This window comes from Rhinolophus hipposideros (genome assembly GCF_964194185.1).
Source record: "Rhinolophus hipposideros genome assembly, chromosome: 14".
Classification (NCBI taxonomy): Eukaryota; Metazoa; Chordata; class Mammalia; order Chiroptera; family Rhinolophidae; genus Rhinolophus; species Rhinolophus hipposideros.
The window spans coordinates 54,200,217-54,221,177 of record NC_138060.1 but is presented as its reverse complement, the minus strand read 5'-3'; the positions used below and the strand labels follow the sequence as shown (position 1 = coordinate 54,221,177).

The 20,961-nt window shown below is 52.4% G+C and overlaps 2 protein-coding genes across 5 annotated transcripts; one reads left to right on the top strand and one right to left on the bottom strand.

The window, feature by feature from the left end:
- Window positions 1-5,341: 5,341 nt before the first annotated feature.
- Window positions 5,342-9,698, bottom strand: MYD88 (MYD88 innate immune signal transduction adaptor). 3 transcript variants are annotated; one of them, XM_081072272.1, is made up of 6 exons: window positions 9,251-9,698; window positions 8,243-8,377; window positions 7,665-7,845; window positions 7,389-7,480; window positions 6,920-7,115; window positions 5,342-6,830 (listed from the first exon to the last, which is right to left on the bottom strand). In XM_081072272.1, the coding sequence occupies exons 1-5, from the start codon at window positions 9,576-9,578 to the stop codon at window positions 6,961-6,963; spliced, it is 891 nt and encodes a 296-aa protein (XP_080928398.1). In that variant the 5' UTR covers window positions 9,579-9,698; the 3' UTR covers window positions 5,342-6,830; window positions 6,920-6,960. The 3 variants fall into 3 exon arrangements, with proteins under 3 accessions (XP_080928398.1, XP_080928397.1, XP_080928399.1); XM_081072271.1 differs by having other exon boundaries at window positions 5,343-7,115; XM_081072273.1 differs by having other exon boundaries at window positions 5,343-7,115; window positions 7,684-7,845.
- ACAA1 (acetyl-CoA acyltransferase 1) lies at window positions 9,690-20,800 on the top strand. 2 transcript variants are annotated; one of them, XM_081072268.1, is made up of 12 exons: window positions 9,690-11,447; window positions 11,609-11,702; window positions 12,673-12,730; window positions 14,616-14,695; window positions 14,983-15,025; window positions 16,835-16,933; window positions 17,905-17,985; window positions 19,118-19,308; window positions 19,435-19,614; window positions 19,851-19,906; window positions 20,010-20,155; window positions 20,458-20,800. In XM_081072268.1, the coding sequence occupies exons 1-12, from the start codon at window positions 11,271-11,273 to the stop codon at window positions 20,531-20,533; spliced, it is 1,281 nt and encodes a 426-aa protein (XP_080928394.1). In that variant the 5' UTR covers window positions 9,690-11,270; the 3' UTR covers window positions 20,534-20,800. The 2 variants fall into 2 exon arrangements, with proteins under 2 accessions (XP_080928394.1, XP_080928395.1); XM_081072269.1 differs by lacking the exon at window positions 14,983-15,025 and having other exon boundaries at window positions 9,880-11,447.
- Window positions 20,801-20,961: the final 161 nt, after the last annotated feature.

The window sequence follows — 20,961 nt, the reverse complement described above, 5'->3', positions numbered from 1 at the left end:
AATATTATTCAGCCATCACAAAAAGGAAATCCTGCCATTTGTGGGAGAATTGCATGAGGTGGTCAAAAAGTACAAACTTCCAGTTATAAGACAAATAGGTACTGAAGATGCAATGTACAGCATGATTATAATTAAAACTGCCGTATGGTATATTTGACAACTGTTAAGTGAGTAGACCCTAAGAACTCTCATCACAAGGCAAGAAACATTTTTTCTTGTGTGTGTGTGTGTGTGTGTGTGTGTCTAGGAGATGACAGATGTTAACTTATCGTGGTAATCATTTCACAATATACGTAAGTCAAGTCATGCTCTGCATCTTAAACTGACATGATGCAATAGGTCAGTTATATCTCAATAAAACTAGGAGGGAAACAAACTGGAAAATTAAGCTTTAATCGTTGCATAAGCACTCAGGAACTTTTGTTTTTACTTCATTTTTATGTTAAATTAGAAAGAAAAACCATTTTGTCTTGAGGTAATTGTAGATACACAGGAAGTTGCAAGAATAGTACAGAGAAGTTCCTGGACCTTTCACACAGTTTCCCCCAATGGACACATGTAACTATAGTATAATACCAAAACCAGGAACTTGTCATTGGTACAATGTCTGTGTACAGTCTTTTGCCATTTTATCACATGTGTAGACCCGTGTAACCACCACCAGAATCGAGTTGTAGAACTATCACAACACCTTAAAGATCTCCCTCGGTTACCTGTTTATAGCACACCTACTCTCCTCCTCACCACCAAACATCTCTAACTTCTAACAATCACTAATCTATTCTCCATCTCTATAATTTTGATCATTTCAAGTAGAATTTCATTTTAATTTGTAATGTTTGGAGAGTATCTCTATGTATAGATATTTAGTTGGTGTTCTATGTATAACATTGTATGTACATAACTTATCTCAGTTCTACCTGTTTTGCCATTACCAGTTTCAGTGAGGTGTAGAAATCTTTCTTTAAGTCCCTTTACTCTCCCCTATTTATACTGCCTTAAATATTTTCTCTACCTAAATTGAGTACATAAGACAGGAATGCATAAGGGTGTAGGACAGGGGATACTGGACTGGACCTTGTGGGCTTTGATCTTTTGAGGTAAGAGAAAATCGTGGGGACCACAGAGTCCCTCTTCCTAGCCAACAGTCACTTTATTTCTCCTTTCCATTTGTGCAGTTGCTTGAAGCAGAAATTACCACCATGCTTATCAACTTCCCTAATTTATCCCATTAGCAATTACTAATCTTTTGTTTAAACCATCAGATATAACTTAGAAAAAAGGAGAAGGAAAGCAAAGCATATTGCATCAACTTATTTTTACTCTCTTGTTGTTCCTTCTTGATGTTCAAAGATTCTTTTAAAATCATTTATATTCTATTTCAAAAACTACCTTTAGCTGTTTTATAAGGGTAGGTCTGCTCTTGACAAATTGTCATAGTTTTCCTGATTCTGAGAATGTCTTGATTTCTTCTTCATTCATGGTCTTCAATAGATACAGGATTTGGAATTGACAATTTTTTTCTTTGAGCATTCGCAGAATGTCGTGTCACTTCCTTGTGGTCTCCATGGCTTTTGATGAGAAATTTGATCTCATTTAAATTGTTTTCATCATTATAGGGAAAGTGTCATTTCTCTCCAACTGCTTTCAAGATTTTTTATTTGTCTTTAGTTTTCAGACGTTTGACTGTGATGTATCTGGCATGGATTTCTTTGGGTTACCCTGTTTGGTCATTTTCTTGTATCTGTAGATTTATATCTTTGCCATTATTTGGAAATTTTTCAGCCATATTTACTTGACTACTTTTTAAGCTCCACCTTCTTTCATCTCTTTGTTTAGAACTTCAGTGACATAAACATTAGATATTTTCTTATGGTCCCACGTATTCCTGAGACTGTTAATTATTTTTCAGTCTATTCTCTTTGTTGTTCAAATTGGGTGATTTTAATAACTAATAATAGCTAATACATGGTCACATTTGCTTCATATATCCTTTGTTATTTTTTCTCTTTTAACTGACTTAAGTATTTACAAGCAAATCCCAAGTGTTTATATCACTATACTTCAGAATCTCTGCATTTGGACACTTTCTTATGTAACTGCAATGCTATTATCACACTTTAAAAAATAGTGATAATTCTTTAGCAGCATCAAATTTCCCCAATTGTCCCAAGTATGTATTTTTTTTTAGTGATAAGATACACGTAAAATTTACCATCTTAACCATTTTTTAATTATACAGCTCAAGGAGTGTTACGTACATTCACATTGTACAACCAATTTCCAGAACTTTTGTCATTGTGTAAAACTTAAACTCTGCACCCATCAGATAATAGCTCTCCATTATCTCTTCCCCCAGGCCCTGGAAACCACCATTCTATTTTTTGTCTCTACGAATTTGACTACTCTAGGTACCTTACATAAGTGGTATTATACAGTATTTGTCTTTTTGCAACGATTTCACTTAGCATAATGTCCTCAAAGTTCATCTATGTTGTAGCATATGTCAGAATTTTGTCTTTTTAAAGATGAATAATATTCCATTGTATGGATAAATCACATTTTGCTTATCCCTTCTTCTGTCAAGGGACACTTTGGCTATGAATATGGGTATACAGACATCTCTTCAAGACCCTGCTTTCAATTCTTTTGGTTCTATACTCAAGTGGAATTGCTAGATCATATGGTAATTGTTTAATTCTCTGTGAAATTGCCATACCATTTTCCACAGCAACGGTACCATTTTACATTCCCACCAACAGTGCACAAGGATTCCAATTTCTCCACATCCTCGCCAACACTTGTTATCTTCTGTGTTTTTTTTTATAGTTTCTATCTTAATGGGTATAAGATAGTATCTCATTGTGCTTTTGAGTTGCAGTTCCCTAATGATTAGTAGAGTGGAGCATCTTTTCATATACTTATTAGTCATTTGTGTATCTTCTTTGGAGAAATGTCTGTTCAAGTCTTTTGCCCATTTTTTAATTGGGTTGTTTGTTTTTGAGTTACAACTTTGAGGTCTTAACCTCCTTTATCAGATATACGACCCACAAATGTCTTTTTATAATTGGTCTCTTTGAACCAGGGTCCAACAAACCCACACTATGTTAGTATATTTTATTATAGAATCTGGAGGAAATCCCTCTTCCTGTTTCTGTCCCATCATTGACTGGTGGCAGAATCCAGGTCATTGTCATATAGATTTGTAGTTTTGTATTTAACTTTGCTGCTGCCCTCCAAAATTTCCTGCTTTTGCCTTTGAAAATTACAGCAGTGAATTTTCCCTATTGAGAACCTCCAAACTGAGAAAACCTCAGTTTGGAGGTTCCTCAAAAAATTAAAAATAGAACTAACTTATAACCCAGTAATTCCACTTCTGGGTATTTTTCAGAAGAAACCCAACATATTTTTTTTCAAAAAGACATATGTCCATTGCAGCATTATTTACAACAGCCAAGATATGGAAGCAACGTAAGTGTCTATCAATAGATGAATGGATAAAGATGTGGTACATATATACAATGGAATATTACTCAGCCATAAAAAATGAAATCTTACCATTTTCAACAACATGGATGGACCTAGAGGGTATTACGATAAATGAAATGTTGGACAGAGACAAATACCATATGATCTCACTTATATGTGGAATCTTAAGAATAAAATAAACAAACAAAAAACCCCAGAAACACTCATAAATACAGAGAACCAACTGATGGTTGCCCAATGGGAGGGGGGTTAAGGGGCTGGGTGAAAATGGTGAAGGGATTAAGAAGTACAAATTAGGTGGTAAAGATGGTGCAGTAGGTAAATGCTACACTTACCTCCTTTCACGGCCACATCAAAATTACAACTAAACTACAAAAACAACCATCATTGAGAATTGCCTAAAATCTTGCTGAACTGAAGCCCTACAACTAAGGACATGTGAAAGAAGCCACCTCAAGACTGGTAGGAGGGGCAGAGACGCGGAATAGGCAGGTCCCTCACCCGCGTGTGACCATTAAAAATTGGGAGGGATATCTTGGCTGCAGAGGAGTGAGGGGTCCCAGCCCCTCCCCAGCCCAGGGTTCTAGTGCCGGGGAGAGACGTTCCCATAAATTCTGGCTGTGAAAACCAGTAGAGATTGTGATCGAGTGAGATGAAGGGCTGCTGGAGTCCCAGGAGCTCCTCTTAAAAGGACTGTGCATGACTTACCTCTTGAATCACTGGCTCTGAGCTTCAGCACTGGGGCAGCAGCTGGAAAAGCAGCAGGGACGTATGGTGGGGAATTGAGTTGTCCAGCTTCATGACAGGGGCTGGAGGAGCAGCTTTCTCCTGGATGGAGGAGCTGGAGGAGGCCGTTGTTTCTTTGTTGAGCCCTCCCCCTTCCCTGCGTGCAGATGCAGGTGGCTGCCATATCTGAGTCTCCATTAAGCTGGTTAACACCATTTGTTCCCCACACCATGGTGATTTTGAGACCACGCCCCACCCAACTTTCGGGCACACCCAAGCAATTTCCACTGGCTTTTTTGTACAAACTACCTGCCTTGGCTCATGCTGCAGATTTTCCTAGGGTCTCTCAAAGGAGCAGCATCTGGCTCGAGCGTGTCCTGTATCTCTGGTTGAGCAGCCCTAAGCCCAGCACTAGCTGCAGCTGGCCTTGGTTTGCAGCTTGGCCTCTCAAGGCACTTCCAGTCATGGCACAGCATGGAAGGAGACCATCTGGGGATATCTTTGTGGCTCCTGCCAGGTGGCCCCCGGTGGGGCACTGGCCTGTGGCTAAACTTGACCTGCAGCAGGTCCCCTCCCAGGTGGCCCTGGGGCTGGCACCCCCAGCGGCCAGCTTTGAAACGAGCTGGAGCATCACCCCAGCCACCTCCAAAGATGACACAGGTGGATTGGGCAGGCACCAGAGCCCTGCTGAGGCAGATCCTGCTCTGCAGCGTCAGCCCCTGTACCACAACTCCATTATAGTCAAGGCCAGTCCTCACAACCAATGAGCTTGGAGGTCAAAACCTCCCATTGACGTGCAAATAGATCTGGGGCTGGACCGGGTTCTTCCAGACTCTCCTCGGAGCCTAGAAAAGCAGCCCCTGCCCAGTGGCCAGGCCAGGACCCAGGAGCATGGCACAGCCCAAGGGAAGACCAACTTGGTGGAGGCAAGCAGTCTCCACAGCGTCTGAAGCTGAGGCTGCCATTCCAGGTTCTGCCCGCAGCCCTGGTGAGGAGGGGATCCAGCCTTCAGGAAGCCCTGTCAAACCCACCGGAACCTACCCAGTGAGCCACTTTTTCTGACCCAGGAGCGCCTTATCCCGTTATTGCTTCTAAACTCCTTCCAGACACAAATGAAACCTGCTGTTCCCAAAGTAGAAAACTCTTTATTATAAAACCAGGACACAGAAGGAGAAATGACAAATACAGGCACTTCTCAGCTCTTTGAAATTCTCACAATGCATACAAAATAGGTGTGAGAGACTTTGTTGAAATTGTTGTAAAATACTCCCCAATATCAAAGTGGAGATAGGTGCATGGTAACTAAGTGCTTCACTACAGTCATGCAGGGGGGCCTCCAGTCCCTCCTCAGACCCTGAGGAAAGGTTCGTTGCTCCAGCCCTGGCTAGAGGTGGAGCAAAGAAGGCACCCATTTTTTATTAGATTTAGGGTCCTAGGTTCTACCGTGGGACAGAGACCTGAGACCATGATATTTTCTCCCCAAAGGAGAGCTTGAAGTTAACTAAGGTACAAATTCCCCAGGGAGGGAAAAACAGCTGTGCGGGAGCTGACTTGCCATGTTCGTGCAAGCAGCCCTCTTTCTTTCTCTGTGTTTCACTGAAGGTGTAAATGCTGGCATATTTGGTCCTTTCTTGAGTCTGGTTTCAGTGAAGTGGGAAGAAAGAGCAAAGGAATAGAAGAGGGTCCCATCTTTGTCCAGGTTCGGCCTCTTCAATGGTAGGACTATCTCACCCAGCCATACCTGGGAGCTGTACCCAGGAAATGTGTGCATGAAGGTGTGTGTGAGTGTGTGTGTGTGTCTGTGTTTGTATGTGCCTGTACCCACAAGGTTTGGGGCAGGAGGCTCTTGTGTGGTCACCTGCTGTAAACTGGTCCCAGCAAACAACTTTGTAAGGCAATCAATTTACAGAAGGTTGATGGGAAAGCTCTGTGTAGGTGGCCCAGGGAGGAATGTTTCCTGCTTACACCACCATGGTGACCCAACCTCAGAATCTGAACTTGATGGATCCTATCCCGTGCCAGGTAGAGCTGAGAGTATGACCACAGTCATCTTGATGGGTGGATGTGAAAAGCAGCCCCAGCTACTCAAGGGACTTGTCACACTGAAGGTGGGCAGAGGCTGGGAGGAATCGAAGAGGCAGATGAGAGGTGAACCCATTGGGGAATTAGTTGGGATCGCCCTGGGTTGGGCCGGCATCTACCCCATGGAGCAGGAGGAAGTGGAATGGGAAGTGGGCAACAAGTAGGCACCATTGTGGAAGCAGCTGCCCTGGCAGTGCAGTGGTCCCAGCTGTTGCCAACGTATGGACCACTTCTTTCTCAGCCAAGATCTGTCTCCCCGAGAGAGTCAGAACAATGCTTCACCATTTCCTACAGTGATTCAAACATAGCTACTGCCTGTTCTCCCACCCCACTCAGTTCTCTAGTGGAAAAGCTGAGGTCTAAGGTGTGTGGACAGGTCAGAGCTGCCTCCCCTGGTCCCCTTGTTAGTCCCAGCTGCCTCTGCTTTGCAGTGTCCTGGCTGAGGACCCAGCAAGTGGGCACACTTACAGCCACTGAGTCCATGCAGGATGTGAGATGTGACGTCCAGGTCTGTACCACGGCTGCAGGTGGCCCTGTGGAGTTGGTATCTCCAAGAATTGAGAGGCAAGTGGAACACAGTCCCCCTACAACCACGGGGAGGCTGGGCCGGAAGGACACGTACCAGCGGACAGCCATGCACACCCTGGGGTCCCAGGGCCGTCTTCAGGGCAGGGACAAGGCTCTGGCAAGGCGAGTCCAGAACCAGGATTTGGTGCACGGGTTGGTGTAGTCGCAGACAGTGATGAACCGCAGAATGCTGGGGAACTCTTTCTTCATGGCCTTGTACTTGACAGGAATCAGTCGCTTCTGATGGGCACCTGCAAGCCAAGCGCTTTGGAGCTGGCACCAGGCCTTCACCCCACAGTAGGGTGGGACCAGCCCCCAGCCCAAGGGTTAACAACGGCCCTCCCCCAACTAAGCACCTCGGCACACATTCACGCACAAGAAAAGGCACTCGTGCACACACTCTCAGGTGTGCGGAGACCTGCAGGAGCTCCCAGTGTTACATCCATGGCGCTTGGTGAGGGACGGCTGGCATCCTAAGGCCCCGACCACCCCCTCTTCTGTGGCAAGGGCAGAACTGAGCTCACCTGGAGAGAGGCTGAGCGCAAACTTAGTCTGGAAGTCACATTCCTTGCTTTGCAAGTAATCATCTGAGACAACCACCACCATCCGGCGGCACCTACGGAAGAGTGGGCAGGGTGCAGGCTCTGTGGCGACCCAGGTTAGCACACTCCCAAGGGACAGCCCAGGGAGGAGCCACTGTGCCCAGACTAGACAGGGCCCCACTGGGAGAATCCCAGCATCTGGATCCCTGGGCAGGGTTTTATGTACCCACCCACGCGCCCCCTGGCCGCCTAGCCAACCTCTTCTCAATGAGCTCACTGGCGATAGACCAGACACAGGTGCCAGGCAGGACATCGCGGTCGGACACACACAACTTCAGCCGATAGTTTGTCTGTTCCAGCTGCTGGATCATCTCCTGCACAAACTGGATGTCGCTGGAGCAGTAGCAGATAAAAGCATCAAATCGCTCAGGCATTTGCCCTGGGTGTGGAGCACAAGGGTGACAGTCAGAGCTGTGCAGGAAGGCTGGGTAGAAGCCCAGCCAGGAGCCCCCAGCCTAGGCAACCCTGGTCCTGGACCCTAAACCACCCCTGAGATGACACGACTCAGAGAAAGTGCTCTTCCCAGGAGAGGAAGGATGAGCACCTCCCACCACTCCCAGCCCTGAGTCAAGCCCTGGGTTAACCATGAGACAGACACATCATTTCATGAGAGTCTCGTGCCCACCCAGAGGTAGGCCTATTATTATTCCCATTTCTTAGAGGAGGAAACAGATTCAGAGAGATTAAGTGACTTGCCCAAGCTACTACAGTCCATCTATTTTCAATATCCATGCTCTAAACACCTCTGGCCCAGGGGAGCAGTATTAGGAACTTACCCAGGGGGTCATCAAGTGTGGTAATACCCGCCATTTCTGCTGTCCGTGGGACGCTGCTGTCTACAGCGGCCACCTGTAAGGGCTTCTCAGACTCCTCCTGCTGCTGCTTCAGAATATACTTTTGGCAGTCCTCCTCTGTGGGAAAGAGAGTGTGGCAGGCTCCCAGGGTTGCCCCACATCTCTCCCCACAGTGAGGGTCCAGCCCCTGTCCCAGCTCCATGGTCATGGTGTTTTCCAGGGCTTCTCCAGCCCATCGGTGCCACCCACAGTTTGATCGCTCTGCAAAGGGGCTCCTACCTGCATCTTGACCATCCCAAAGTGATATCAATAGTGTTCTGGCCATCTGGGAAGTCATCACAGTCAGGCTGTATCTTTCTGTCCTTTTGCCCTGCGCCTCCCCCTAGCCCCCAACTTCCCAGGCCTCCTGAGAATAGAACACCAGGTCTGCTTCTTTTAGAATCCATAGCTGATGTAAACAGGGTACTGGATATGCAAGAAGGTCTCAGGAGATGCAGTGGTTATGTGCAGAGTGAGGGCAGAGGCTCCAACCAAGCAAGATGCGCCTGTCTGTGGGCCATTGTCCCTATGCCTATCCACGTACCTTAGGTGAGTGTCAGCGAGTGACAGGAAGGGGCGCATTTCCCAGGGATCTGAGGTTTCCAAGTTGTCAGCTTTCAGTCCCTCACCTGCCCTGTGGCTCTACCTGAAGCAACCCAGACTGCCCCACAGAAAACCCCAATTCTGGCTCCTAGCCCTACATGAAAGCCTTTGCCTATGCTGCTTCCCTCCGTTCTCTGCCTGTCCTGGCTTTCACCTCCTTTCTCCAGTCCCTACCGTCCCCAGGTATTGAAAGAGGGAACTGGCCCCACATGCCAGTTCTGCAGGCTCTGCAGGCTGCCAACTTCTTGCCCCCAATTCCCCCAGGAAACGAGGACCTCTGAGGCCGGTGAAGGTCAGCGCCCGCATCCCCCCACCCCGGGTAGGAGACCGGAAACGGGGCGTCCTCACCGATGCTGGGCCCCAGTTCCAGCAGCACGTCGTCGCGGCCCAGTTTAGCTAACAGCTCCAGCAGGCGGCCCACCGAGGCGCCGGGGCGTCCCTGCCAGGCGTCCAGCAGCCTGCCCATGGGATCGGAGTGCGTCTCCAGCTGCCGGATCTCCAAGTACTCGAAGTCCATCTCCTCGGCCAGTGCGGTCCAGTCGGCCGCAACCTGCGTGCGCACGTTCAGGAACAGCGACAGGCGGCGCCGTACTCGCACGTTGAGGGCAGCCAAGGGCAGGGAGGACATGGAGGGGACCGGGGTCGCCGAGCCTGCGCCGGGGACTCCTGCAGCCATGGCGGGCCGCCCTGGAGCTTCCGCGCTGTCGGGTCGCGTCGCCGGGCCGTGCTTCCTCCTTCCCGTCGGCCCCGCCCCGCGGGTTTCTCTTTCCGAGAAGTGCCGCCCTGCCCTTCAATCTGGAGCACCCACAGAGATGCGGAGGGGGGGGTGCCATACCCCTGCGCTCCGGCCACCCGGAATGTGGGACGTGGGAACTGGATACCAGCCTTCTGAGGTCTGAGGAGGTCCACCGACCTGTGCTCGAGGGTCTGGTGCAGCGGGGGGGACGCCGACCCCTCCATGTCCTCCTTTGGGGATTATAGGAAACAGGGGCTTTGCTCTCTGGGATTCGGTTGGTGGAGTCACATCTTTCTACTGGGGATCTGAGGAGTTCATGCGGTTCTGCCCTCGAAGGCGGCGGGGAGGGGACAAGGAGGAAGGCATCGGTCCTGCCCCCAGCCCACCCTCACCTCCGATCTCTTGGGAGCACACAATCCTACCTCTAGGAGGACGGGGAGCCCCCGGCTGTGCACTCAGAGGTCGAGGTGGGAAAGGGCACACTGCCTCTGGAGTCTGAAGCCTGCAACCGTCCTGCTCTTGAAGGGTAGAGGGCACGCCTACCCTCCAGGGTTGGGAGTAGCAGGGCACCCTGGCCTTCGCTGTCTGGGGGAAACGCAATGCTACTCTCCGGGGTCTAGGAGGAACCTGCCACTGGGAGGAACCTGGCCTTGCTCTCTAGGGGTTGAGGGGGGAAACAGTGCTGAGCTCTGCTTCATTCATTCATTCATTCATTCATTCATTCAGTAGGTATTTATTGATCACCCACTGTCAAGCATGTTGCAGGCTCCCACGACACAGGGGCCTTTCCTGCCTTGGTGCAAACCCCAGCCTAGTGGTGGAAGTGGGTCCTAATCAAATCATCTAAAATGACTGTAAAATTGGTAAGAAGTATATGATATGATGCTCTCTCCAGATAAGAAGCTTGTCACCTCTCGGCACCTTTCTATAATCCATTCTCCTGCCGCCTCAGCATCCCAAATACCTTCAGTCTTCTCGAGACTTCCCAGGACAGCCTAAGCATGTCGAAGTAGGACTCTGGGGCGTCTCGGAATTATTTAGGTCTCCCACTTTGGATGCTGGGACCCAGGGGACAGCGGAGAAGACTAGGAAGAGGAAAAGGGGTTAGAGTCCGGGCCTTCTCCTTCCCAAGCAAGGAGCGGTGGGCCGTGCTCCCGGCGGCCCGCCTTCTGTTTGGCGGCGGCCAGTGGGCAGGGTTGGAGGCGGTAGCGGAGTTTGCTTTAAGGTACCAAGGGGACTCCAGGAGCACCGCCTCTGGTTTGGCAGCAGGCGGGGCTGCCAGTGGAAAGGTTTCCCGTCTGCGTTCCCGGGCGGGGCTTCAGGAAGGTCCACTTCCTGCTCGGCAGCCGCGGGCGGCGGCAGGCGGGACTCCGATCGGAAAGACTCTCGGCGACGACCGCGAGCCCGGCTCTGGACGGTTTGGTGTGCGGCGGGGGCGGGACATCAGGCAGACTCGCCTTCTGGTTGGCTTCGGGGGCAGGTGGGCGGGACTTTGCGTCGGTCCCGCAGAGCTGTGGGCGGTGGCTAGGCCTCGGGGGCCCCGGTGTGGTTCCGCGCCCGCGCGGTCGGCGGTCTGTGGGCTCTAGCGCTTTGCTCCCGGCCGGGTGGAGGCGTACGGGGTCCAGCTGCGCGATGCGGAGGCTGGAGGTGGTGCTGGGCCACCTGAACCGTCGGCCTGATTCGGGCCCGCAGCCGAAGCTGCAGGCCGCGCCGTGCTGGGGTGGCGCTGCGCGGGAGTCGGCGGACGACGTGGTCGTGGTGCACGGGCGGCGCACGGCCATTGGCCGAGGGGGCCGCGGCGGCTTCAAGGTGAGGCCGCGGGGTCCGTCGCCGGGTGTGAGATGGCCCCCCTGTGCGATCCCCCTCGGCGCCAGAAGCGGCTCCGTCCCCGAGCCGTGGTCTCCGTGGGGTGGCCGTGGGGGCGAGGAGCAGGGGTTCTGGGGTCACTGCGGCCGCACTCCCCCCTGCAGGACACCACCCCCGACGAGCTTCTCTCGGCCGTCTTGACGGCAGTTCTCCAGGACGTCAAGCTGAGCCCGAGCCAGCTGGGAGACATCTGCGTGGGTGAGCTCGCTACCCAGGCCCCACGCGTGGTCCTCTTCGCCGTCCTATCCCGCTAAAACTCTCCTCAAATACCTGCCTGTCCTCCAGGGACTTTCCAGGTGTTTTCACGGAGGGGAACGTCACACGCAGCCGAATTTGATTCCGCCCCCGCCCCGGGCCTGCCACTTTCCGTGCCCCTCCAAGCACGGTCTGCATGTCAGGGGAGAAAGCAGAGCTCTCGAGTGACAGACATTCTAAGGCCAGGGTACTCGGCACAGGGGTTTGAGGACACCCTCGCACACAGGAGACTGTAGGGTTCTCTTCCTGTCCTGACATCCCGTCGCTGCCACGACAGAACGGAGGGAACATCAAACATCATCTAGTCCAAACCCCTCACTTACACATGGCAAAACTGAGGCCTGGGGAATTGGCACAACTTCTGGCCTGAATCCAGGCCTCTTGACCTTCAGTCCTACCCTTTTTCCCCACTCCCAGTCCTCTAGCCTCAAAACAAAATACCATAATGTGGCAAGAGTCATCAAATACGGTAGGTGCCACCTCTAGGTGGGGAAATCAGTTCCACCCAGGAGTGAAGCCGAGATTGGCAGAGGCCACTCGTGGAGGTGTACATTTTCAGATACTCATCTCCGTAACCGACAGAACCAGTTCATGAGACTTCAAACTTTGCATTGCGTTGTTTCTTCCTTTCCATGTTACCTTTAGAGGTGGGCGGCCTGCCCAGTGTGTGTTGATTTGGAAAGGCAGGGTGCATGAGCAACGGAGCTTGGGACCCTCAAGGGCTGGGTCTAGTGTACGACCAGGACAAACTGCTGAATAGCTGCTCCAGACCTTGAACTTCCAGAGAATCAAGTGAGCCTGCTGAGGGCTCGTTTCTGAAGAAAGATCTGGAATGTCCCCTCTCTGCTATTCACAGCTGTACCTTAGTGCCCAGACCACCACCGGGCACTGAATTAAGTTTTGTTGTCCACAGGAAATGTGCTTCAGCCAGGGGCCGGGGCGGTGATGGCCCGAATCGCCCAGTTTTTGAGGTAAACTTGAACAGTTCTAGCTCTGGGTTGGCCATTTTGACTGTTGGGTGGGCTCAGGCCTCAACCTGTTGATGGGGGAGGATCAGGTTGGACACCAGACCTAGAGGCAGCCAGGGTCCTGGGCACCCACGCTTGTGAACCCTACCTTTCCCCTAATTTGAAGGGAACATGTGTTACCTGGCACTGAGCCAGGACAAACAGTCTTTGGGACTAGAGCAAAAGATCTCTGTGACCTGACTTTTAGCCAAGTCAGCTTGTTGCTGGCCTTTTGTAAATACTGGATGGACTCTGTCCTCTTTTGCCAGGTAAATAACCAGGTAGGAACACTGAAGGGTGACAGTGAGCTTTTTGTGCCAGTTGAATAAGCTGGGGCCTCCAGGCATATCCCATCGGCAGAGACTTGGGGACAGGGCAGAACCCTGAGGGCGGCCCCGGTGAAACGTGCCCTTCACCGCTTGCTGTCCTAAGGCAGAGGAGGAGTGTTTAAACTAGTCTCATGTGTCGATGTAAGAACCATTTAGTTCTGTGTACTCCCAGCTGCATAGAGAATAATGGGAACATTAGGTAGTGAAGGAACAGGAAAAGCGACAAAACCTCTAGGGACTCGGAGAGGTTCAGACTGCTCAGCCTGGAGTCCAAGGACTCCCAGGATCTGGCTCCAGACTTACCTTCCAGCCTTACCTCCCAGCTGCTTCCTCGCCTTGACTCTTCCTTTTTCAGCCCTCTATTCTCTACGCTAGTCATTGTGTCCCCGTGGAGTGTTGTCCCTACCTCTTCTCTCTGCCCTCGCTAAACCTTGCCCAAACACGGGTTCACCATTTTGGCCCGAGTTCCCCGAGCTCCCAGGCTTAAAATGAGTGCCCCTGCCTCTCCCATATGTGCTTCCTTGTGATGTGCTCTGCCATCTTACTTTGTTATTTCCGTCCCTGCTAGTTACTTCTTGTGTGTTGATTGGGTGTCCCCTAGGGCACTGTATCATGTCAGCATCCCTCAGGAGGTGTCTTGTACTGAGTAAGTGTTTAGTGATCACTTGCTGGGTTGGGTGAAGAGGTGGTAACTAGGCAGTGAGGAGTTAGGGGACCTGGGGAGGGTTAAATAGGCTGCGCGGGCCTAGGACACTATCCACCTGAGAAGGTCTCAGCAGAGCCTGGCCTGGGCACTAGCTAAGGTGTTCCCAACCCTGGCTGCACACCAGAATCGCCCGAGTTCTTTGACTCCCTGAGCTTGAGTCCATGGGTTTGGTGAGGGTCTGTGATTTCCCCAGGGCTTTGTACCCTTGGCCCAGGCCGGTTACATCAAAAGGGGCAGCCTCACCCTTCCAGGTCAGGGCCCAGGGTGAGAGCCTGGGGGAACCCACCAGAACAAGGGATGATAGAACACCTGGTATACATCAGGTTCTTTGACCAGGGAGCAAGTTTTCCAGAGACAAGGGGAAGAGAAAAGGTTAGCCATATGGTTATTAGTAAGGCTGAAGAGTAGAGATGTTTCTGGCCCCATCCTTTAGACATTTCTTTCCTCTGGTTCTGCCCCAGCACTAGGTCCTCTTCTCTGTTCTTTGGGGTAAACAGAGATGTAGAGTTTTCATTTCTGAATCTTAGAGGGAGAGTAGAGGATCGCTGTGGCTGGTCCTGGTCGAGGAGAACCACAGGATGGGAGGGCATGTGCTTCTGGGGCCCTGGGGAGCAAGTGTCTGTAGAGATGGGGTCTGCCCAGTATGTATCTGGCCTGGAGTGGGGGCAGGGCTATTGGGTTTGTTCCCCTGGTCTTTGTACCCGGCTGGTGGAGCAGTCATATTGGCCAGGAACACACACAGCCTGCTTTCTGTGAGATGGGAGAGCCTGGTAGGGGAGAGGGGCTAACTCTATGGTTTCACCTTCTATTGCAGTGACATCCCAGAGACTGTACCTTTGTCCGCTGTCAATAGACAGTGTTCTTCAGGGCTCCAGGCAGTGGCCAACATAGCTGGTAAGTTGTGACTGGGGGGGTGCCCATTGCTACAGCCTGGCTTTAGTCCTGGCTCCATGAGTTTGTCTCAGCAAAGTTGCTATCTACTGGGCAAGCAATAGGGATTTCTGAAAGGACTCTAACCATAGAAACAAGGCTACCCCCAGCCTTTTCTGGACACTCCCTGGGTCTTACATCTGTGACGCTGGGGCTGAGTCCCACTTAGAGACCAGGTGGGGAAGAGGCTCCCCCATTTCCAGAACAGACAGACTCTGCTGAAGGATGTTTATGAAATGCTTTTGTTGCAGGTGGCATCAGAAATGGGTGTTATGACATTGGCATGGCTTGTGGGTAAGAATTTCTTTCTGCCAGAGCTTATTAACCAGCTTGTAACAATAAAACTAATACTGACCTCCTGAGTTCTCAGAGGCCATGATTTCAGGATTATCCCCTTTAGGATTAGCCCCTTTAGGCAGCTGACTAGGAGAAGGTGGGAGAGTTCCTACAAATTCAGCTTAGTAGCCCCCAGCTCTGGCTGCTCAGGAATTGCTCACACCTCTCAGCACTAATGGGGAGAGGAAGTTGGCTTTTAAAAGCTTTCTTTCTTGGAAATCTGATAGGCTGGAAAATGTGGCCAAGTATTAGGGAAAAATATAGCTCGTGGGTTTCGTTCTGTGGCCCGAGTTGATGCATGCTGGCTGCTGCTGTAGCAGTTTTGGTTCCCTAAAGCCAAGGACAGCTGCCTGCTATATAACTAGTTTATTCTTTGGACCCCTGCCCTGGTCCAAGGTGGAAACTTCTGGCTGCCTGCTGAGTTCTGAGGGGCACGGTCAGAGTTGTGGTGGTTTGGTCACTGTCAGCTGCAAGCTCCATCTCTGGCTGCAGCATACGGAGCTGCACAAGTTGTATTGGGCAGTACCTCCAGAGAGGGTAAGGCCATTGTGGCCCAGGCTTGGGTGGGCATCTGGTGCTGAGAGGGCAGGCCAAGCGAGGGCTTTGGTAGGTCCTGGGAGGCGAGCAGCTCCAGGGTTTTCTCCCTCTGCCCTTCGGTTCCTCTTGCTAGCGTTTCTAGACTAGAAACATTGCTGGGCTGCCTCAGGGCGGTGCTGACTGGCACTGGGTTGTAATGCCCTGTGTCTGCTGCTGTAATAGAGCCAAAGCCCACATTGCAGGGACTTTGGCTGGCCAAGGGCTACTGCCCAGTCTGCCCTCTGATCCATCTCTCATGTTCCTCTAGCTCAGTGGGGGAGGGAGGAGTATGGGTAACTGGAGGAGAAGGCTGGGGGCCTTCAGAGTTTCTTAGAGGGCATCCGAGGTCCCAAAGCAGGTTAAAGACCATGTTACTAGGGTATTAAGGGCCTGGGCCAGGACTGTCGCCCACATCACGGGCTGACTGTCCCCTGTAGGCTTTGATCATGAAGAGTAGCCCCGGGCATGCTAGTTGGGAGGAGGCTCTGGGGCCAGACTACCTAAATTTGGATCCCAGCTGAGTGACCATAGACAAGTTACTCATCCTCTCTGGGCCTCAGTGTCCTCATCTATAAAATGGTGATTACTACTGTGGCCCTGTCGAAGTTGGTAAGATTAAATTGTGTGATAACAGCCAGCACTCTAGGGCATACATCATGTGACTGACACTTTGAAGCACTCTAATACCTGAAAAGTTTTTAAAATAGCACTGGACACATGAAAAATATTTGGGTGGAGTTTATGTATTATCATCCCTTGAGGCTTTTTGTTCCCCTAGCTCCTCAAAGCCCTTTTTGACCACACTTAACTGAGATCTGCCTTCCTGCAGCTCCTAGCATCTCCTTGTCTTGCAGGTCACATTGCTCTTTGATCTGCAGCTTTTAAAATACTTACCTTTTCTCTCCTCTGAATTTGTGGTCCCTGAGGGCAGGGCCGGGCTTGTTGGAGGTGTTTTCCCCTCTGTGGCTGACACCAGGCTGATGGGCTGCAGCAGCAGCTTACCTTCCAGAAGCATGGCCCTGCCCGGGACTGTGGATGGGGGTGGAGGTAGAGGCAGGGCTCAGCAGCCTGCACCCCCAGCTCTGCCCTGCTGGCCAGTGCCCTGCCCTGGGTTCCCTGGCTATTAACCAGCACTTGCCAGATACACAGCTATCCTTGGGGGAGTCTTGCTAGTGATTGCCTCCTTCTCAGGGTGGAGTCCATGTCCCTGGGAGACAGAGGGAACCCTGGAAACATTACTTCGCGCTTGGTGGAGAAGGAGAAGGCCAGAGATTGCCTGATTCCTATGGGGTGAGTGTCCACCTGTAGCTGTGTGCCTGTGCCCCCTCAGCTCTCTGCCTGGCCTGGAGCAGGGGCACGGGAACTTGGACCATCTTGTGACGAGTGGTGCCAACCCAGGCTTCCTGCTTTTGGGCATGGACTGCTCTGCAGAGACCCTGGAGATGGGACTTGCTGCTGCCCCTGACTTCCCTTTCCTGAGGCCCCCAGGTCCTATCTGTGCCTCTGGGTTTCCAAACATGGCTCAGCCTGTCACTCTCACCCTGAGGGTCTCAGTTACACAGGGATGATAGCAGCTGTACCCCAAAGTCTTGGAGGCCTAGCAAGTTGAAGACATGGGAAGCTTTTGCTTACCTGACATGCTGGTGAGGGAACTTCGGCCCTGTGAGATGCAACATCAAAAGTGGATTGTGTTTGCACAATACCTGAGCTCTGTTGTCGTGTCAGGGAGCTCCCAGGGTCCGTGGGCAAGGAGTCCTGGCTCCACTTGAGGTTCAGAGAGGGGCAGTGCCCTGGCTGCCTCCACTTCCAGTGCCTATATCTCCCAGGGTAGCCTATAAAGCCAGAAGCCCAGGCTGGAAGGCCTACGGGTGGCTCTGGGTTCCTGAGATGAAGGTAGGTGCCAACCATGGTGAGCAGAAAGCCTAGGTGTGCTTCCCAGGGGGGACTTGAAAGTCCTCATCTCCCACGTTGAAGCAGTTTTCCTGAGGCATAGGAGAAGCTGGCCCGTTAGTGCCCCACTCATACTCTCATCTGCCCCTCTTCTCTTCTGGTCTTGGGTGTACAAGCTTCTCAGGATCTGTGTGACTCCCTGTCTGCGCCCCTACACTCAGCCCTGAGTCGTCACTACTGTCTCTGTGGCATGGACTGGCCTTCCTGGCCTCCCCTGCCTACAGCCCTGGGTCCCACACCGTAGCATGGCTCACCGACTGGCCAGTCCCCGGGCTGCCGGGTCTCACCACAATTTGCTGTTTATCTTCTAGGATAACCTCGGAAAATGTAGCTGAGCGGTTTGGCATTTCGCGGGAGAAGCAGGATGCCTTTGCACTGGCTTCCCAGCAAAAGTGAGTGCTGTTTGGCGTGGGCTGTTTAAATGGCAGAGAGTGAGGCTGACCAATGAGCTGTCCTTAGACAGTGAAAGCTTTCCAAGACTCGGGCCTCCCAGGACGGAGAGGTGAACAGGGGCCAGGGCCGCTGTGCCTCGTTAGCACTTCCATGTCCTACTCCTCTCTGTTTACCCTGAGTGTCTTCTCCCTAGTGGGCCTCGGGTTCCCCATCTACTCACTGGGGGGTGTAAGGAGAGCCAGGAGTCGTCTGTACCGTAACCGCTGTGGTTTGGTGACTAGACAGGGTAGGCAGGGGCTCCTCTGGATAGCCTGGAGTTTGGGGCCAGCATTGCTGGGGACCCCGGCACCCAGCTTCTGGACCGCTCCATGGTCTGGGGTAGCGTCCTGAGGCAACGGCTCAGGCCTCTGGGCGGGGGCAGGTTGAAGCAAGCCCCGGCTTCCCAGAGAGAGGACAGCAAAGGAAGGACATAGTATCCAGCCAGGTGGGCGTCTCTGAGGCAGGGGGGTCAAGTAACCATCGAGAAGTTGGTGAAACCTGTGGTTTCGTCCCATGGAAATGCCCCCAGGCACTTACGTCTTGCATATGATTATTACAAGGATCACCTTAAAATGCTTTGTGATTTTACACCGTTTCAATACTAAGGTTCATCAAGGAGTTTAGTATGTTACTTTAAATTAGCAGAGACTGGGGTGGGGAACAGATGCAATTGAGCCATTGGGATCAGACAGAAAACTTGGCAGAACCCAGCACAAATATCCCAGGGGCTCCATCCTCAGTTTGGCAGAGAGAGCCAAGCAGGCTTAGTCCCTCTGGTGACAGGCTCCAATGGGAGCCACCACCTGCATGCCTCCTCCTCCCTTCAAGGCTGGCATTGGTTGGGATCTGAAGGTCTGAGGCTGATGGCAGAGAAGGCCCCGTGAGGCCTCGGCCTCCCACGCCCCGGGCCAGGTGGGAATGGTGGGGAACCCACACCAGTCCCTCAGAGCTCCAAGGCGAGCGTGTCCCAGTATTTAGCAGTCTGAGCTGGCGTGTCTGCCCCAGTTGGCAGGGGGTGGAGGCAGCGGAGGGGCCCCAGAAAGGAAGGGAATCCCACAGGAGCCTGAGCCTGGCTGTCCATGGTGCTGGCAGGGCAGCCAGAGCCCAGAGCAAGGGCTGTTTCCAAGCTGAGATTGTGCCTGTGACCACCACGGTCCACGATGATAAGGGCACCGAGAGGAGGGTCACCGTGGCCCAGGATGAGGGCATCCGCCCCAGTACCACCATGGAGGGCCTGGCCAAACTGAAGCCTTCCTTCAAGAAGGGCGGCTCTACCACCGCTGGTGAGACTGGGCTGGGGGTGGGGGAAAGGAAGGGGCCACGTCCATGCTAAGCGTTCTCTGGGAGCTTGGAGCCACCAGGCCAGGTGCACATGGGGGGGCCTCCTTACCCCTGCGATTTGCCTTCAGGAAACTCTAGCCAGGTGAGCGATGGGGCAGCTGCCATCCTGCTGGCCCGGAGGTCCAAGGCAGAAGAGTTGGGCCTTCCCATCCTTGGGGTCCTGAGGTCCTATGCAGTGGTTGGGGTCCCGCCTGACGTCATGGGCATTGGACCTGCCTATGCCATCCCTGTAGCTTTGCAAAAAGCAGGTAAGGTGGCTCCTTCACACCCTAGATCTGGATCCCACCTGGGTCCTACTTCTGCCTCTCATCCTACTGCCCGAAGGGGGTAGCCCTGTGTCTGCTGCAGAGTGAAGGGGGAGCAGACTAGCACCCCCTACCCCCAAGCCCTTCCTGACCCCACAACCAGGACCCACTCATTCATCTGGAAAGGGCAAAGGTAAGGGACCACTGGGTCAGCGTAGGTCTTCCCCCCTTGCCTGCAGGGCTGACAGTACGTGACGTGGACATCTTTGAGATCAATGAGGCCTTTGCAAGCCAGGTAAGCCTTTGTTCTCTCCAGTGCCTGGGCCCTGGGCAGCCCCGTTGGAGCCAGTGGTGCGGGGGCAGGGGTGGGGGTAGCTGTACGCTCTCCCTCCTTTCAGGCCGTCTACTGTGTGGAGAAGCTAGGACTCCCCCCGGAGAAGGTCAACCCTTTGGGGGGTGCTGTGGCCTTGGGCCACCCACTGGGCTGCACGGGGGCTCGACAGGTGATCACACTGCTCAATGAGCTGAAGCGCCGCAAGAAGAGGTGAGGCTGGCTCCCTGCGGGGGTGTCGTGGGGGGTGCATACGGACACACATTCTGAGGATGCAGGGCTGTGGCTTCCCTTTTCTCTGCGGGCCAGCCGTGAAGGGGACCCTGGCCTATACAGGCATCTGTCCCTGTGTGTGCGCCTAGGTGGGCAGTCAGGGACCCAACTGCATGCCGTGGATTTGCGTCCTCTGCCACGAAGGCCTTGGTCCACGCAGCTCAGCCTGGTCTGGGGAGAGCTTGGTGGTGCGGCCTCTCCCCTTTGTACCCTCACCAGTCAACACAGTGTTGCTTCCACAGGGCATACGGGGTGGTATCCATGTGCATCGGGACCGGAATGGGAGCCGCTGCTGTCTTTGAATACCCTGGAAACTGACGGCGGCGCTGCCTAGACAGTCCTGCCCTGGAGGCCAGAAAGCAACACTATAGATAGGACGCCGTGTGGGAAAATTCAGCGCTGGTGGCAGCAATGGGCAAATCAAGGCACTTGAGCTAATTTGGAAAATGTGAACACGAACACTGATGATACAGGACAGGAGTGAGTGAGCTATTGGGTCACCCAGGCCACCAAGGCTTCCGTGTAATTCCTGGGGAATAGGCCTCATAGATGGAGTGCAGTAGACAGTAAATGTATGTTAGCTTATCTTGGTGGCTGTGGTTTATCCCAAAGGCCAGTTCTCGCCATGCTGGTCTTGCCTCTGCTCAATCTGACTACTGATTCTCAACGCCATGGTCTCCACGGTGATAAGACCTATTCTTTATATTAGCTCTGTGGCTGTAAATGCGGGGCCTAGGCTGAGACCA

Bases quoted from the DNA above. Each gene is read 5' to 3' on its own strand.
- MYD88 (XM_081072272.1), bottom strand. From the start codon at position 9,578: ATGGCTGCAGGAGTCCCCGGCGCAGGCTCGGCGACCCCGGTCCCCTCC. The intron at 8,378-9,250 runs GTGAGGACGCCC...TCTTTCCCACAG, and splicing joins GGAACTGGGGCCCAGCATCG to AGGAGGACTGCCAAAAGTAT. The intron at 7,481-7,664 runs GTTGGCTAGGCG...ACTCTTCCGTAG, and splicing joins AGTGAGCTCATTGAGAAGAG to GTGCCGCCGGATGGTGGTGG.
- ACAA1 (XM_081072268.1), top strand. From the start codon at position 11,271: ATGCGGAGGCTGGAGGTGGTGCTGGGCCACCTGAACCGTCGGCCTGAT. The intron at 15,026-16,834 runs GTAAGAATTTCT...CCTCCTTCTCAG, and splicing joins GACATTGGCATGGCTTGTGG to GGTGGAGTCCATGTCCCTGG. The intron at 17,986-19,117 runs GTGAGTGCTGTT...TGGTGCTGGCAG, and splicing joins GCACTGGCTTCCCAGCAAAA to GGCAGCCAGAGCCCAGAGCA.